This window comes from Pocillopora damicornis, chromosome 9 (assembly GCF_964200805.1).
Source record: "Pocillopora damicornis chromosome 9, jaPocDami1.2, whole genome shotgun sequence".
NCBI lineage: Eukaryota > Metazoa > Cnidaria > Anthozoa > Scleractinia > Pocilloporidae > Pocillopora > Pocillopora damicornis.
In genome coordinates this window covers 14,168,359-14,186,462 of record NC_142678.1, presented here as the reverse complement: position 1 = coordinate 14,186,462, position 18,104 = coordinate 14,168,359, and the positions used below count along the sequence as shown (strand labels likewise).

Here is an 18,104-nt window from a genome sequence, read left to right as displayed (position 1 = left end):
CTTGCTAGAGCATCAGGGTTTATGATCACAAACTCCTTCAATATTTGAACAAGGTGAAATGTTAGAAGCCCGGTAAAAGATATTCGATGACAACCTTCTAATGAAAAGACAATTACTACCTCGCATGCAATCATTTCTTTCGTCTGCTGCAGTCGAAGGATTAACTTTTGAGGCGAATGACTGATCTTTGAACCTTCCGATATGACTCTTTTCCATTGGTCGCTCATTGTCCTCGTAGGAACCTCTACAATGGTGATAGAAATCGATTCTCAACGTGAGTTTTAAACCTGATATCGATCCTTAAAACGGGAAAACCCCTTCTGCCATTGTGCTCAGATGAAATACTTTTTTCCTCGAGTAAGCGCCCGAGCGCTTATTTAAATTTCGAGGGAAAAAGGAGGGGCACCTATTGGAAGGAAAGCCCTTAATCGAGGGGGGCGCTCATTGAGTTTTCCTTTTAACGAACTGTAACTTTAATTTGGAAAAATCTTTAAAAGAAAAACAATAAAAAAATTATCCACCTGGACGTCAAGTCATTATGGCGATAGAAATGACTGGAGGTGATTAAACGGAAAAGTAGCTATTCTCCTTTACGCCAAAATATTTTATCTTTACGCGGGAATCAAACTGTGAAAATGGAAGATTTGTACCTCCGGATGCTGCAAGACAATCAGTACCCAGGATACTCAGAATAAAACTGTCATGGCCCCCAAATTTACGTTTAAGCTAAATCCCAGTTCCAAGTACTGCTCAATTTGTTTATCCATGACATTAACACTTTTTCAGTGCGCCCGCGATTGAAAAATTGAAAATTTGGCGGAGACAAATTTTGCAGAGATTTTTGGTCGAGCAAGACAAATTTTGTCGGCTCAGTGCGCCGGGTTCCTATGACAAATATGTTATCTGTTATTTTATAAGGAATATGGAATAATCTGATTGGTTCCTGGAGTGACAGTGGCTTGTCATGGACCGGAAGTGTTCCTACAGACGAAGCTCAATTTCATTATGGTCCAGTGAGACTGTGGATCACACCTTTGAACTCTGATAAGTATGGTTAGTGAAAATGTAAAAAATGATGAGAAAAAAAAGAAAAGAAAAAGAAATCACGTCAAAATACTCGTGTGCCAGTTGCTGGCCTATTAGTGGCGAAACTTTTTCACAGCGCTTCAATCCATGTTTATGGATAGATTCGGTACTCATTAAAAACTAGACCTTTTTAGACAGGAGTCATTATTTATGGCCTGGGGAGGGTAGGTCGGAGGATCTCGGTTGTGTTACGATAATTTTTAACTGATCCCCCATAATACTCTGTAATATATACTTTGTTGGCAACGACTGATCCCCGCTCAGTTCCCCCTGAAAACCATGTGATCCAACCAAAAAAATTTTATCTACCTCCACGGTGATTGACTGGTCCCATATGAAGTGTTTCCATGACATTTGCGTTTCAACAAGTAGACAGCAACGTACCACAACAACAGAATAGTCGTTTATTGTGAAAGTCATTCTTTATATAAACATCATAACGAGGCTAGCAGTGCACCCTGGTACAGAGGCTACCCAGCCTACCCTACATAACAATTTGATATACTTTAATTCAGAAATTATATTTTACCAGCCGTGTTCAAGTGTTAAATAACAAAGCCTGTGGACATGTATTTAAGTACAAGCAAGGGAGAATGCGAACACGAAAGTGAGTAACTTTTCAACAATTGTTTTTAAATTTGATATTTCGTACGATTAGCTTACGATTGTTCGGTTTTTTTGGCCTATTTGTCTGAGCTTTTTTTGCTTGTTTGTGATCTTAAACCCTGCTTTTTATTTTGTAAAGTTCAGAGAATCCAAAGATATTTGTTACGAAAACGTTGTATTGACAGAAACTATGGTATTAACCGGAAAAGATATAATAAATGTGGCAATATTTTTAACGGTTCATTTTCATGCCATAAATAATCAAAATGTGACGAAAAGTTAACGTACTTCGCACACCCTGCACCTTAGAGCAATTCATCTTTTTTTTCTGTCTGAAATAAAATGATGAACATAAAGTTTATTTTGGGCATACTAACAATACTATTACAATAACAGCATATACTTACATTGTATCTCACATTAAGCAACGTTTTTTAGGAATTTGTGTCATACGAGGCTCACTCATTAAAGAGATTTCGTACCTTGTGGTTAGAAATCTGGCTTGATGCTTCTCTGGTTCAAAGATTAAATGAATGTAACCGAGAAGTTACAATTCATAGACCCAACGTTTCGACTTCTGTCTAGTGCCTTCATCAAGGGTGATCTAGTCGCTGCATACTCACTAACTAGCTACCTTTTTTTTTGTAATCTTACAATATTCTTGAAATTATCTTGACTTACGTAACAGCCTGGTAACAAAGGCGTGGGGATACTTCTTGTGGGATGGGAAAATGTACATAACAAGTTCTGGACAAGAGAGTAGTCCAAGCATCAATTTTGGGGTGACTTCAAATTCTTGGTACAAACTCAAGTCAGTAGTCAATGGAACCAACGTAAAAGTTTATGTTAATGGAAACTTGGCGAAGGAAATCACAATGTCAGGAAGTGAAGCGGACTCTAAAAGTAACAACTACGTAGGGATATGGTGTCATGCCAGTATTCCCATAAAGGGGGACAGTTTTCATGTAGCAGGTGAGGAGAGCTTTTAAGATTTGTTCGCAATTTGAAACTTGAGGACGATTCGGGAATACGGCGAAACAGCATTAAGAACTTTACGTTACTTGACATCACTTGTCAATTGAAGCAAACACTTTGTCATTTGCCTAACCGTGCGAATGTCAAACTATTTTAGGATAGCTGCTATTTATTATTTAACTATATATTTAACTTTTTATGGATAGCTGGGACTCGGCGGGGCATTGGTTTCTACAGAAATATATTTTAAAACCTTGAGGCCTCTTTTTTTAGTCGATTTTGCACGACTAAAGTTGTCACAACTTTAAAAGCAGAACGCATTGGACTAAGTTGTAGAGTGAAAATCAGCCTTCAGATGGTTTCCAAAATGGCATACTGATACTTAGCTGATTTCTTCAATTTGTGCTGAAGCAGTAACATAAAAACCTATTATTATTTCCCTCTTAGCCTGACAACAAGGTCTCCAGCTGCGAGTTGCGAAAGAGTACCTCAAAATTGTCTCTGATCTTTCTCGACGTGTTGATTCATCGATTATTCTAGCTCTTTTTTGTGGCTCGCGTCGCCCATTAACCAAAAAGTTAAGTTAGGTAACCTTGTCATATGCGCATAATTTATGCCCTCAGTCTCCCCATTAGGTTCCGGTTCTTCCCTTCTCATGACTCTCCTTGTGATTTGCGCCGCTTCATTGGTGGGTACCGCGCTGATGATGAACTTCTTCAAGAAGTCACGTGACAAGCCTGCTGGTTACACTTTGCTTGCATATGGAGATCAGCAACACAACTAGCGAAGCATTACAAAAAATGACTAGAATTGACATTTTTTTTTTCGTTTAATGGGAGCGGATTTTCAAGTGTGTTTAAACTAGGGAGGGTGCGTTACTTTTCCGTGTAAACATTTTTAGACCTGTGTATCGACTAAAGGGCAAATATTTCATAGAATGATGAGAATTTAATTCATAAATGTGGTCATCGTATTGAAGGAAAACTCAGTTAAAAGCCCACAAGGAATGTGATAGTATGTCATGGTGTTGGGTTTTACTGTCGCTTTTAAAAAAGATCAATAAAACACATTTTAATTGCGTTACATTCAATTATGCTGAATTCTGAAGTATAACTTGTCATTAGGAAGTCTTGAATCCACCGTCCACGGCCAAGCGGCTCAATTACAGTTAAACGGTAAGATCTGGGTACGAGATTCGTTATTGGAGCCTTCAGCCCTTATCCTTAATTCTTTTGCATAAAATATCAAGTAATACAGCCATTTATTATAAAATGAGGCAAAAAAAGTGTACAATGGAGACATGCGCACGGACGCCATAAACATGTTTTGCGGTAAAATTTTCCTTTTTTCTCCCACCCCCCGAGGCTTTGTAATGATCTCCCCTCATTGGCAGTTGATCGGCAGTCAAAGTCCGTTCTAGTAATCTGTTGGCGACGACTGATTCCCCTGAAAACCAGATCCCTGATAAAATACTTTAAAACTTTTCTTCCTTGTTAGTAAATATATTTTCAACACTGTTCAGTTTTAATTTACACTGCAAGGGGTCTCCCCACAAAAGTACAAGATTTACATTTCTCTTCCAGAGAGCTCATGGTTGTCCTTCATCTGTGGGGCATTCTTTCGAGATGAGATACGGCACTGAGGAAATTGTATTGTTTTAATTTTTCACTTTCATTTATCCTTGATGAAATAATTATTTCGTTTTATTCACGCACATATCCTGCATCTGATGTTAGCGACAACAAAGTTGACTTAAGAGGAGGCGAAGAAGTCTTTTAGCCAGGTAAAATTAACACTGTCAAGATCAGCGTAATGTTCTCCGGAATTGAGTTGCCTGCTTTGCAAAACAGCACCGTCTGTCGTTTCCATCGAAGAGTCAGGAACTTTCCCGGAAGCTCCTTCGGAAACACGCGTTGTTTCTACGTCGCTGTCTTCATCCTCATCCATACTTTCAACTGCAGGAGAAAAAAAATTTTAAAAAACAAACAAAAAAACAAGAATTGCTCTATTAGTTAGAAATAAATCAATTAAGGGATTGAAATGAACGTCGACGGTAGTTGGAATCGCACTGATTTTGCTTTACTCGGCTCTGATATTGTTTGGTTTTACAACATTTAAGCGCTATAGTGGTCGCTATGGGGTGTAAGTCACACGAGGTGTGACAGATTTTCAGCAAAGGTCCTGAAAAACTTACCTTCGTTTTCATCATCACTATTCTTGTCATTATCTTGATCTTCCCTGAGAAAGTCGAAAAAATAAAGAAAAAAAATGTTCATATCAGAATAAGTGAGACGAAATTTCACATAAAATAGACCTCATGGCCTGTTTTCGCTCATCAATTTTATCCTTTTACACGTGTTATTTCGTATGCAGCGCTTTTCCCAGGAGTCTATGCGTAACGAAACTCAGCTTATAAACTTGGAAAAGAAAATGTTACCTTGGCGCGGATTGCTTGCTGACCAACAGTGACTGCAGAAATGATGAGCAAATAGAGGAAACTGAAGGAAGAACATGAGAAGGGGTCTGCAGCATCTGCAAAGAAAGAAATCCGCATTCGAGCTCGTTACGGTAAGCAATATTTAAGAAGCCTACATTTTGGAATCAAAACACTTCGAACCAACCTGTCTGACCACAGCGCTTGATGGATTTCCCCTGACACCTTTACCGACGCGGTGATCTGAAGTGGACTCCGCTCCTGAAACAGAGATAAGTTGATAACCTTCATTGGGGAAGTCAAATAATGATAATATTGATAATAAAAAGAAGACAAAGAAAAATGAAACGTGGAAAGAAGCCGTCAATGGCTGGAATTAGAATCAAAATTTGCGAGTGTTGGTCGAGGATCTGACAAGAAAATATTGGTACGAAAAATACATGGGTAGATTATAAGCTGCAGGAATGAAGGCGATAACCAGACTGTAGATTACGAAAGACAGCCGCTGTCTTCATCACTTACTACTCTTCGTTGACTTTCCGAAGATCTTATAGAATTCAGTTTGCTCTTCTGGATTCGCAGCAGATTCCTGAAATAAAGCAATGTCAAAATCACGTCATTGACTGATTGGCTCATTTGGTTTAAAGGAAAAGTCAAGCATTACTCAAAGCCTAAAGCACCGGCTTAATAAAAGGATCTCAATTAGGGTGGGTGGGGGTGTGGAAACGGTTCGCTTCTATAAATCCACTTTTTGCCAAGCGACAATTCGATAGAAATAAAGAAAGGAAAGGTAGAACAGATGTGGTAGTTTATTCAATTGGAAACAGCGGCACTGACTTTTAAGTGGACAACGTACCATTCCTACGGAGAAAAATTCTTAGAGGTTTGACGATATGTCTGTTTTAATTCAAGATTAGAGCTCGTTTTTTTTTTATTTCGACTGTTTAACATTAAAACCTTTTAAAAAATTAAAAAAACAAACAAACAAAAATAAAGAGGGAAAACGACGTGACCAAAAAAAAATCATTAAGATCAATAACAAAGTTTCACAGTGATGATATTGATTATGACATTACAAGAAGAAATTACGAATTGGTCATTCCTGAGGGTGACAGGGTCACAGTTACTCACCTGTGACTTGACTGGACTCTTTTTATCTTCTGATTCACCAAAATCCAATGTGAACAGTTTCTGAAATGGAAAAAGGTAACGTTAAGTCCTATAGCTTGCATTTGACAGCTTTTACATGTAGATCGCTCACGTGTTCGCTAATTTTACAAACTTTGTAAAAACGTCATGGTTTCTCGCGCAAAACCGAACTGCATCAGATACTCAATCAAAAACTGTAAGTTTTTTTCTGAACACTGATAAAAACCATATAAACTTACGGCAATTTTCCCATACCTGCTCCTGATTCAAGAAGTAAAGTTTCGACATTTTGAACGATTTCCCATTTTTATTGCTGCATAAAACGCTTTCCCTGTCGAAGACCGCTGACACCACATCCGACCTCCTGGACACAGAGGACTGAACAGCTACAGGATGAGGGGAGGCTGGGTCGAAAACGTACACTATAATTAAAAAAAATATATGGTCACTTTTAACAAAGTTAAATAGTAATTACTTCTTGTCTCTGTTTCCAAAGTTCTTTTAAACACGCTTTGGTTGTTGTGAAGACAAAACTCTAAGTTTCCTTGTTCTTGTTGCTCAGAATATAAATGGCGCCGGTAAATGGCTTGAAACCAGATAAAATTCTGATAGTCGGTGCGTTTGATGACCAAAGTGTGGAATGTCATCCGTTTATGCCACGGAAACGGGAATAAGCTGTCTCCGTTTAGTCTCAACGACTGGGGGAAATTCTCTGTCACTTAGACTAGAATTTCCTTTCTGTTTATGGCAAAGTACATCCATACTTCCTGTTAAGTGTCTCAAATAAAGCCATTTTTTAAACACGAGTATCGAACCTTTAACGCCCATCTGCTAGTTAGCTATTTCGAAGATTTTGGTGTTACGTCAGGACAAATTCTCCCCGTTTGTGAACTTCGTAATTCTCAGCACCTTTTTGCTCAACAGTGTATTTAGGTTGTAAAATAAATTTGCATTCTAGGAGTAAATGGGTTTTAAGAATTACAAGCAAGATTCAGTTCACTGAGATCAGACGGATGATCTTAAAACCAGAACGACGATAACAAAGCCCACTTACAGTGTGATTTGTTCTTGTTGAATGAAACGAAAACACAAATCAGATTTGTTTGTGGATCAGGCAGTAAACACGTCACAGGGGCTTCCACACTCCACCAAACTAAAAGAAAAGAAAAACACAAATAATCAGCGTGGAAAGACTGTTTGTCCAAATTAATCACAGAGTGTACAAGTTAATATTAGTCGGTCTCTTCCATAGTCTTCTTCTGCGCGGCCGTTGTTCTGGCATCATCACGCAACACGCTTCGTGTAATACTCAGTGGGGGGGGGGGGGGGGCGGCGGAAATTCTGGGGAACCGGGAGGTACAGGCCCCTCCGCACCCCCATTAGACCTGTGAGTATTTTTACTACTTGCCTGACGCCAAAATTCTTAAAAAAAAGAATCCCATAATTCTATTCAACTTCGAGTATTTAAAATTTACTACTCCAAAAATTACTCGAATTACTTCCGACGCTCAATTAGAAATTCTGCGTGTCTAAGCAAAGCAACACAAATGCAGTTCTCGAATTCCTTTCCACGTTCAACTGAAAATTAAACTGAACATTTCTACTCACCTGTACAGGAGAGAAGATTCCACACAGTTAGATACCGATTGGTGATGGAGACCAAGTACTGTGAGGAGCTGTTATGTCCAAACTTGATCCGCCTTTAAAGGGAACAATACATAAAACAGTAATTCACAAAATAAGGGGGGAATTTTGTAAAGAAACTATGGTTTTGCTCCAGTAGGGTTATAGTAAGATAATTTGGTATGATCAACTGAGTCGATAAAGTACATTGGCCACCGTACAGAAATTACAAAACTAATGTTTCGGGCTTTAGCCCTGTGCCATTTGCTCCGATTAAAGCGCTTACTCTCACAATGTCAGCTTTAGAAATTCTCCACATTAACTTACAAACACAACTCAATCATTCAATGCTACATGTGCTATCATCAACGTACAGGTGTGATCAATTCATATACGCATTGTACAAATTTCAGAACCACTTATAGGTTCCCTGGAAAGAGATGTTTTGTTATTTTCTTGGGTAATGCTGTAGAGACATAGAATGAAGTCTGCCAAGCGACCATATAGAAAATGTTTTTCTTGGCTCCTATTTGACTCAGAGAAGTACGGACAACTGCTCTGAGCTTCGAAAGGGCCGAGTGGCATTCAGAACACCTGTGCGAGTAACACGTATGTAATTGAGTGTAGATGAGTTAATAACAAACTAAAGAATTGTGCGAACAAGTAATATGACGTATCTGACGTGACGTAATATGAAGTCTTACTTGATCTCCTCATCAGGGTAGGGTAAAGCTAGAGTCTTTCTCAGCTCATTTGTACTTGGGGTCCATAGAGTGATAACCTACATGTAAAATAAAAAATAATGATGATAAAAATAAAAATTATTGTTTCCTTGATAGTTGAACCATATAGTTTTATTATTTTGTAATTTTACGACTAACATGGTTTGTATAGATAAAAACATGATTTCGAGTGCAATTTTAAGTTAATAGGCACAAGTGAATTTTTCAAAGACAACAAAATTGCACGAGCGAGTAGTGTTCGTGTAATTTGTAGTTTTTGAAAAATTTATAAGTGCTTATTTATACCAAATTGCACTCGAAATAACATCGTTACTTGTTAATAACTTACATGAAAAACGCATCACAGATACTCAAGACCGACGACATTTTGGCAGCGCGCGCGCCATTTATAATTTGCACTCATGTTACAACTTTGCACTCGAATTACATGAGAATGCACTCGTTTTCAGCCAATCAGACGCGCGTACTTTTTCCATATCTATTACTCCCTGCATAATTACAGTTTAAAGTGCAGCTTGCCAATACGTACATGTATGAAAAAAAGCTATTAGGACCGAGCTAAATGTACCATCCCACAATGTAAAAAAAGGAATGAGTTCATTTAGAACTTGGTTTCTTTGCAACACTTGCCTCCATCGATGAATCAAGAAAAAGGAAAATATTATTTTCCTGGGTAATGCTCAGTAGTCAGATGGGGGGCTACCAAGCGACCTTTGGAAAATTTTCTTCTTGGCACCGTTTTGACCCAGGAACAGCAATGTTACACTGTAATGGGCTTCGATAGGGCCTCTTATTGTACTAACAGACGAATATTGGCCTAATAAACCTGAGTTGAAGACATAGAGAATGAGGAACACAAGAAATACAGGGACAGAGGAATGAAGGAATGAAAAAACGCGGGAATGAACACAGTGATAAAGCAACAAAACCAATGAACAACGAAACGAATGAACGAATAAAGGAAACAAGGAAAGAACAAAGGTAAGAATAAACAAACAGATGAACGACCAAAAAATACAAGTACAAAAGGAAACAAAATGAACACATGCACAAGGGAGTCAATGGAAGAATGAAAGGAAGAAAAAGGAAAAACAAACAATGGTATAAGTGATATGAGAACCCAGTACAATACATTAACCCTTTAACCCCTTAGAGTGACCAGTATCTAATTTCTCCTTACAATATCACCTCTGAATCACACATTAATGTCATGAGAATAAAGGAAATGATCACCAACTAAAGAAATTCTTGATTGTTGGACTAATTCTCCTTGTCAGCACCTTAGTAAATGTGCAGAGAACAGTATGAAGAATATAAATACTGATCTTAGGGTTTAAAAAGGTTAATGAGCCAAGAACCTTATCATAAGCCACTGCTAGGAGAGATCCATCCTGTGAGAAAGCTGCATCTTGGCAAGGTTTGTCACCATAGTAACCAACTGATTGACAAGACCAAGAGTATTCCTTCCCTGAAAGTACAGATAAGATGGTTACACATTACCCTATAAACAGCATACCATTCATGGCTGCAAAAAAGGGCAAAAATGAACTCACATGTATGTTGTGATAGTATTTCAGATTTTTACACAAAGATAAACCATGTCCTTCAATGCAATCAGCAAAAGTTTTAAGTTTGGAGGGAAGGTGAGCAAAATGAAGAGGGAGGGAGGGGGGGCGGAGGGATTTTGTTGAGTAATTCATATCTTTTCTGTCCACTTTGAAAACACTATAAGCAAGTCCTACATCAAGGTGTCCATAGACATCAAGCACTGCTAAATAGTATTGAAATGTTTAGCAGTTTTTGTGATTTTCCTTGAAATTCTTGATTTCCTTTGCCCTTCAGGAAATTCCTTGAGAGCACAGTATGTGGGATACCTCTCCAAAGGTCTTAGTTTTTTTTTCCTTTCAACCCCACACATCTCTCTTGAAATTTTCTGTACATTAACTTTTTACATACACATGTACCTTTGATAGCTGTTTCTTCAGCCAAAAGCCAGATCTTGAATTTTCCATCCTTTCCAGCAGTCATGGCAAGAGGAGGTGTACTTTCATCTCTTTTCTGCTGAGGCTGAAACTGAATGGCTACAATCTTCTTATCATGAGGTGAATCAACACAGGTGTTTGTAACATAACTAGAAAACAAGAGAGAACAAGAAATTAAAAAAATGACTGCACTGAACTGTGGACAAAAATGGCTAGCCTTGAAGTCTAGCAGGATCAGGCTGCATTCTTGTGCAAGACACTTCAATCTCACTGTGTCTCTTTCTGACCTAAGAGTACAATTAGGTACTTCTGAAAAGTCAAAGAATCACAATGAATTGCAAGGTATAACCTTGTGATGAACAGTATGAGGGTGAGCAGAGGTACTGCCTGATTCTTCATGCAACAGGAACAAGGCAAAGTTTCAGATGAATAGCTTCTCTGGTTTGCAAGCTGACTTTACCTAAAGTCACAAATATAGTAACCTACTGAAATTCAGGAAACAAAGATGCACTTGACAAGTCTTGTAGATGTAAGTCAGCTTTTATCAATATTCAGTTAATGGATTAATGATCATACCACTGATCACTTTGGTTGTATTCCCAGAATTTGAGTCTCAATTCCATTGCATTTTTCTTGTCATCTCTTCTTTCAACCTAATTAACAATTGCGATCAGTTTCAGAAACTAACATGTATATTCAACATTAACAAACATTTAAAACATGTACATGTACAAACTGTATGTGTAAGTGTGAAAACAGTATGAAGACTGTGCCTAAAATTTCCCGTTACAAGTGCCTGGGTGCAAGGAGACATGTAGCTTGTATTTTTCCAAATCTGTAACTGACCCAAAGAAAACATCATCTTTCCTTGTGAACATGGACCTACATGTATGTAAAGTCATCAGGGAATGGCTGAATACAGCCCTAACTCAACTGGATGCAACATCTGTACTTCTCTGTTTCACCAGGGCACACAAGACATGTTGTGAGAAGAACCTACCAGTCTATCAGATCTCACGTAAGGTTTTTTTTTTTAATTAAACAAGTACAACATCTCTATGGAGATCACATTGTCACCAGAATTCAATTCTCATTAATTTTTTCAGAGATAAGTAACTCACTGTTGCCAACCAGCTTCCACTGTCATTGAATGCCATTTGATCAACCTTGGTGCAGACTACCTGCTCCTTCTTTGTTCTGACAATAATGTTCTGTCTTACAACATCAAGCTGAGATTAAAAGTTTAAAAACGAAAAAAAAAAAACAATAAATGGTTAAGATTCAATACTTTTTCTGCTCAGATCTAGGACAAGTAAGATTTAACAGTTACAACTGCTGTAACATCTTAAATACTACACATACATGTATCAGACATGTAAAGTATATTACAATCAAAAGAAAAAATTCATTTTGAATGTACACAATTTATGACAACATTATATGAAAGAATCAATTCTCCACTACAACAAATAATGTAAAAGTAATTCAGTCTTCACATATTTCATCTAAATTATTTCAGGTAAATAACTTACAGAAAATGCATGATGATCACTTTGTGGAAGGTAAAACTGTAGAACACCAGGCTTGTTACTTGTCACTAGGCCTTTTGAGCGTGGATCATACACAATGCCAGCAAAAAGATTATCAACTATAAAAAGACAAAAGAGACAATACATTGCACAATCATGTACATTGAGTACAATCAAGTAGAAAACACACAAAGGCAGTCTGTTTTTCTCACAATATGGAGCAATTAAAGTTTTTGGCAAGAAGAGATAAGGGCAGTAATAGATTGTAATGACAAGAGAATGCTGTAAGAGACTGTTGCTGAACAAAATTTCCTTTCAGTTTGATAATTTTCCAGAAAAGGAGAGACCAAAAGTTCTTGCCTCTTTATCTTCAAATGCTTTGATAGCCTCCTATTATATCAGCCAGAGTGCAATTTAAAAAAAGTGCTTTCCATTACACACCATGAACAAGAAAATAAATGTAATTTTTACATTTGAACAATAATTATGCATTTATGCCATACAACCATTATGGCTGATGTTTAATTCAAGTTCAAGGGATACCTACTTTGCCTCAATCCCTGAATTGTCCGTTTAATCTTCCATTCAGTATTGTTAACTAATCTAATAACTGAAATTTAAAAAGATACAAACAATTAATGATACTGTATTCGTTGACATCTTTTCAAAGAGGAAGAAACCAATCCCAGGCATAGAATGGTAACTTAATTGGGACAATTACCAAAACAAAGCAGCTAGTTAAGAGATTGTCATCTGAGTGGTACTCATTTCATGTATAGTCATGTCTCATTATTTAAAAAAATTACATTACTTTTCAAAAATTACAAGATGGTCAAAGGTAAGTCCACAAATTCCATTTTCTGTAGTACAACTGCCCTCCCCCCCTGTAGATGGGGTGCAAGTCCTAAGACATTCCTGGGCAGAGTGGGGTGGTGTGACTAAAGACATTTGCCCCAAAACACAACAAAATAGACCCTACAAGGGATTGAACCTAGCTCTTTCCATCTTGACTCCAGAATGTTAACCATCAAGCCTCTGAACCTTTCACTTCTTGAATGATGTTCAATAAAATTAGAATCATTTTGATCATAGATGAGACCTGCTGCCCATAAATGACTGACAACATACCATTTTCTCTTTGACTGACAGCTGTCAATGAATCATCTGGACTGATAGCAAGATGGTTTATAGGAGTGCTTAACCTTGGAAGGAAGACTTGGTGATCTGTCTTATACTGCCACAACACCAATACACCTTCCTCTCCACCAGAAAACATATTTGAACCTGAGACATGTACAACATAATGAAATGCCTATCAAATATGGTGCTGTATGTATTTAGGATGTCAATCTAGTTGTGCAATCAACCTCATACAGTATACGCACATGTACATCATGTATGTGCAGCTGCACTCTAAGCTGTCTAATTTAGTTGCCATGACAGCTTTAAATAAAGTTGAGCTGAGAGTCTTCAGCATAGCTCTCAGTAGGACTATTGTAAGTAAAAGTGATTTGCCATCAACAACAGTCCTGTTCAGTCCTCACCCAAAATCATTCTCCATGATCAACTGATCTCCCTTAGTTCAAACTGTTTTATTGTCAGTAAGATGTGGACCCATTCAGTACAGTATTGCTTAAAGAGAAGCTTTTTTTAAGTCTGTACAGAGAGACTTGTAGCTACCACTTACTATGCGGTAAACATATATAATACAAGCAAGTAAACAAAAAAAGACAAGTCAAATCATCTTACCATCGTGAGAAAAAATAATATCAGAGACAGGATTAGGATGCCAGTGAAGAACTGAAGTAGCAGGACTTTCTAACTGATCCAAACCTTGCCTAATAACAGAAAGCACAGTCATGTACATGTGTAAGGTCTGCAAAACTTATTACTGCGTTATCCACTCAGAGACCATAATTATTACAAAGAACCCAAAGACACTGTAGAGGGCTGAACACATGCAGAAACTGCAAATTGTTCAGGCATTTTAATTCAGATATTTACAAGCAAACTTCACCATTTCATAAACCATCCTTTATCCTTTGTGCATGACCATAACTTAAATAATATTAAAGTACCCACTAATTCCTGCATCTTTTAAGTTTAAGGGTTTACCTTAAGCACAGAAGATAAAAAACAAAAATGCATGCAGTCTTTTTACAAAGAGTTAGACAAATTTCTCTGCATGTATATCATAGTCGGGTAATTCCACAACAATCATATACACTACCAACATAATTAGTTGAGGAAACTACATTGTACTGAATAAACTACTGACTTTGTAGCTGACTTAATCAGAACAAGCTACACGTAATTCTAAAAGTCTGGAGGTAAATTTAATCAAATGTACTAATATTCATTCCACTTCACACCACTTTGTTGTGATCCTTGAAAGACAAAATTAATTGATACCTTTGGACAGGCATACATATACAACATGTAGACTTTCATCAGCACGTTCATGTTGGACATTTGGCAATCTGGTCATGAGGAATCCTTAGCTACTCACCACAAAATAATCTCCCCACTACCACATACACCGGTAGCAACACAAGCTTCTAAAGGATGAAAGGCTGCACATGAAAACTGTACGCGTCTGTATGAAAACCTGGCAAAAAAACAACAAAATAACAACAAAACAAAGAATTATTATTAAAAAGAAGTACAAGAAACTGTAAACTACAGTTACTGTAAAATACAGTAAGTTCTTCACCTACTATCCTATGGTCTAAATGATACACACTATGCAAAACCACACCAAAATGGGGTCAAAAAGCACCACTGACAATAATGATGAACACTGTATTTGAGAATGAGGACTTACAGTGCATGTAATTTTGAAGTTGTTCCAAGTAAATTTGTCCTACTACAAGGCAAAAATGCATACTTCTCAGTCAAAATCTTTTAGTGCATGTATTGAAAACTGCATGAACCATTTCTCATGGGGTCATCTCACACAAAGCATGGCTTTGTAAACGTATCTTTTAAGTACAAGTACATTTACACTTCAATGCAAAGCACATCACTTACGTATTTAATTTTCCAGAGAGGAAGTTCCACAAGTGTAGATTGTTTTCCTTCACAGTTGCTAATAAGTTGCCCTGGTTGAAAAGAAAACAAAATTTTCAATAGTGCATCCTCAAATAACATGTAAATTGAGGAGACTTTGAGGCAAAGAAGGAAATTTAAATTAAGCTCCTACAACCATGTGCCAAACTATTGAAGGAAAAAAGGTCAAAAAGTAATATTCAGAACTAGTAAATATTGGATTTTGATCCATTTTCCACTTATTCATCCTTACTCTGTTGAATATTCATTAGCACTTACATCACCACTCATTGTAGTCTGTTTGGAGTTGCCCGATGTATGAAGTATCACTTTTAACTTTGGTTTGTCAACTTTTTTACAATATCTTGGATTGTACACAGACAAGCTGTACTCTTCTGGTTCAACAAGCTTTTTTTTCTTTTCTTCCTTTGATTTTCTCTTCTTACCTAAGACAGTAAGCAACAGATTCTAAGTTCCACAGCTCCAGCTCAACTCTTCTATTCTCTATAAGGTGACCTTAGCTCATAATGGGTCACCAGAAATAAAATTTGAGCCAATAAATTTGACTTCATACATGTATTTGTGTTTTCTTTTGGGATGTTAGCGCAATAACTCAAAGCATAATACGCAAACAAACAAGTAGAAAGAGGCACATTCTTATAAAAGAAAACAGCAGAACATTCAAATTTTTCATTTCTTGTGTGCACATGTTTATCTCAACTAACCTCTTGACCATAAACACCTGGCAACCTAAAGGTTTTGCCTTGCTACACAACCATCAAACATAGGTTTCCCAATTGGTGACAACCATTCCATATTTAATGTTTTGAAATATGATCTTAAACCTTTTTGACTTGCCACATTAAAGGTGCTTGTGCATGTAATATACTGTATGTGTACCTTCTAGACAGGTTCAGATCATTGAGATAGATGACCACACAAATAACTAAACACTGTTAAACAAACCAGTAAGCAGATTTGAAACTTTTACAACTACCAATTGAAATTTAAGGCAATGACATATAGTCTACAAGGTTCTTTACCTTTACAGGAGGTTTGCTTTATCAAGAACACCGATTCATTATGTGCTGAGTGAACCATCAATCCTACTAAAGAACCCTCAAATCTGTATTTCTGTTGAAAAATAACCCATCAATTCTGTAAAATCTAACACCAAAAAATATACAAAACACAAATCCTGATGGTAAAGTGAATACAGAGTAATTATGTGTACATTGTGGTTAAAATATAGTTTTGATTTACAATTTCACAATCAAAATCAGTTTAACCCTTTAACTCCCATAAGTGACCAAGACAGAATTTCTCCTTCCAATATCAATTCAATGTCAAGCAGACAAGTGATGAGAATATAGAAAAATATCAGTAAAGGGATTATAAGTTGATCCAATACCAAATTCTCCAAATTAACATCACAAAAACTGTATGGCAGACAGTAAGGAGCATTATTAATGAGATCTTGGGAGTTAAAAGGTTTATGATTTGTTTCCCTCAATTTCAGAATAAGGTGATAAATACAAAAAAAAGTGAAATAAAAAAACTGATATGAAAAATTCTAGAGCCACTGAAAAGTTTGAACACCAGCATATTAATTGTCCTTGCGAGAATCAATTTATCTAGACTGCAACATAAATTGTACTTTGATCAATGCTTACCTTAATAATCTGTCCATCTGTATAATCCCAATATATGACATCTCCACTGACTGCACAGGAAATTAACTAGAGGTAAAACATGGACTTAACCTTTTACAATCTAAGAGTGATATGCATCTAATTTCCAAACAGTATCACTGCTCTATCAAATATTAGGTCATAAGAATAAAGGTATTGGTTAGCTCAAGGAGCCCTTGACTTTTAGGTTAATTCTTCCTGTTAGTACCATAGATATGTATTAAAATGGTACAGAGAACTTGCATACTGATAGTAAGTGTAAAGGGTTAATGGAAATGTTCACTGCATCATGAAATCCTACATTTAACACTTTAATTCCTATGAGTGACCAGGACAGAATTTCTCCTTTATAATATCAATACAATATCAAGCAGACAAGTGATGAGAATAAATAAAAATATCAATTAGGGGATTATAAGTTGATCCAATGCCAGATTCTCCAACTAACATCACAAGAACTGTTTGGCAGACAGTAAGGAGAATTACTAATGAGATCTTGGGAGTTAAAGGGTTGATACCACCTTTTGACATATTCTGTAATCTATTATTGGAAAGAGTCATGGTGTATAGTGTACAGTGTGATAAATAATTACTGCATTACTGAATGATGTAAAAGTACTGTTATCAAGTAACATGATTGCACTAGGTTATTAGATACTTGATCGTTGACTACAGGCAGGGGTAAAATTTCCGCACAGCCCCATACTATTGTAAAACAAATCTGTTTTCCCAATGGCAATGTATTGTTTTTGTCATTGTTTTCTCTATCCAACAACTGAATGCATAATGTAGTATGGGGCTGTGCGGAAATTTTACCCGGGCAGGATATAGAAACCAGTCGAAGAGTTAGAGTTTGCACTAAACGAATACACAACACATGGCTACTCAGAATCTCTTGGTTTCATAACGTAAAGAAAAGTGTTGGTAATGGTAATGTTATCTGTGTCCGTCCCCTGATACATCATAAGGAAGAACCAAAATAAAAATGATCGTATAATTCAGTTTATTATAGAAAGGTATATATTATAAGACTACGTAAGCTTAAAATTGAAATTAATTCACTGCACTGCACAGAGCTCGCGATTTAAAAATCCTCCACAATCTAACTCGCTATCTGTACGAACCTGTAAGTGATTTTTAGGGTTGATTTTAAAGTCTGTAACTTTTCCTTCGTGTCCTTGGAGTTCTCGCAATAAATCTCCCGTTAACGTGCTGTACACACGTATTTTTCGGCCGCA

At 36.9% G+C, this 18,104-nt stretch overlaps 2 protein-coding genes and 1 non-coding gene across 3 annotated transcripts in view; 1 reads left to right on the top strand and 2 right to left on the bottom strand.

Annotated features, from left to right (window-relative positions):
- Positions 1-931: 931 nt before the first annotated feature.
- Positions 932-3,757, top strand: LOC113674660 (uncharacterized). The gene is made up of 4 exons (XM_089182111.1): positions 932-1,053; positions 1,619-1,693; positions 2,381-2,664; positions 3,303-3,757. The coding sequence occupies exons 2-4, from the start codon at positions 1,680-1,682 to the stop codon at positions 3,449-3,451; spliced, it is 447 nt and encodes a 148-aa protein (XP_089038237.1). The 5' UTR covers positions 932-1,053; positions 1,619-1,679; the 3' UTR covers positions 3,452-3,757.
- Positions 3,758-3,914: 157 nt separating this feature from the next.
- LOC113674659 (WD repeat-containing protein 75) overlaps positions 3,915-18,104 on the bottom strand; it is a 14,452-nt gene continuing 262 nt past the window's right edge. The window contains exons 2-25 of the mRNA XM_027191144.2: positions 17,991-18,104; positions 16,849-16,914; positions 16,219-16,309; positions 15,455-15,621; positions 15,158-15,228; positions 14,637-14,735; positions 13,877-13,965; positions 13,256-13,411; positions 12,675-12,737; positions 12,131-12,246; positions 11,720-11,827; positions 11,175-11,251; positions 10,581-10,747; positions 9,975-10,084; positions 8,578-8,654; positions 7,859-7,950; positions 7,305-7,403; positions 6,506-6,672; positions 6,233-6,292; positions 5,624-5,690; positions 5,289-5,362; positions 5,105-5,199; positions 4,862-4,905; positions 3,915-4,622 (exon numbers count right to left, since the gene is read on the bottom strand). The exon at positions 17,991-18,104 is cut by the window's right edge and continues 16 nt beyond it. Of these exons, the coding sequence (XP_027046945.2) occupies positions 4,420-4,622; positions 4,862-4,905; positions 5,105-5,199; positions 5,289-5,362; positions 5,624-5,690; positions 6,233-6,292; positions 6,506-6,672; positions 7,305-7,403; positions 7,859-7,950; positions 8,578-8,654; positions 9,975-10,084; positions 10,581-10,747; positions 11,175-11,251; positions 11,720-11,827; positions 12,131-12,246; positions 12,675-12,737; positions 13,256-13,411; positions 13,877-13,965; positions 14,637-14,735; positions 15,158-15,228; positions 15,455-15,621; positions 16,219-16,309; positions 16,849-16,914; positions 17,991-18,104 (2,472 nt within the window). The 3' untranslated portion in view covers positions 3,915-4,419. The remainder of the gene's footprint in view (positions 4,623-4,861; positions 4,906-5,104; positions 5,200-5,288; positions 5,363-5,623; positions 5,691-6,232; positions 6,293-6,505; positions 6,673-7,304; positions 7,404-7,858; positions 7,951-8,577; positions 8,655-9,974; positions 10,085-10,580; positions 10,748-11,174; positions 11,252-11,719; positions 11,828-12,130; positions 12,247-12,674; positions 12,738-13,255; positions 13,412-13,876; positions 13,966-14,636; positions 14,736-15,157; positions 15,229-15,454; positions 15,622-16,218; positions 16,310-16,848; positions 16,915-17,990) is intronic.
- LOC113674664 (small nucleolar RNA SNORA16B/SNORA16A family) lies at positions 8,317-8,453 on the bottom strand. Its single transcript, XR_003446539.2, has one exon. It is a non-coding gene; the product is annotated as a small nucleolar RNA SNORA16B/SNORA16A family (small nucleolar RNA).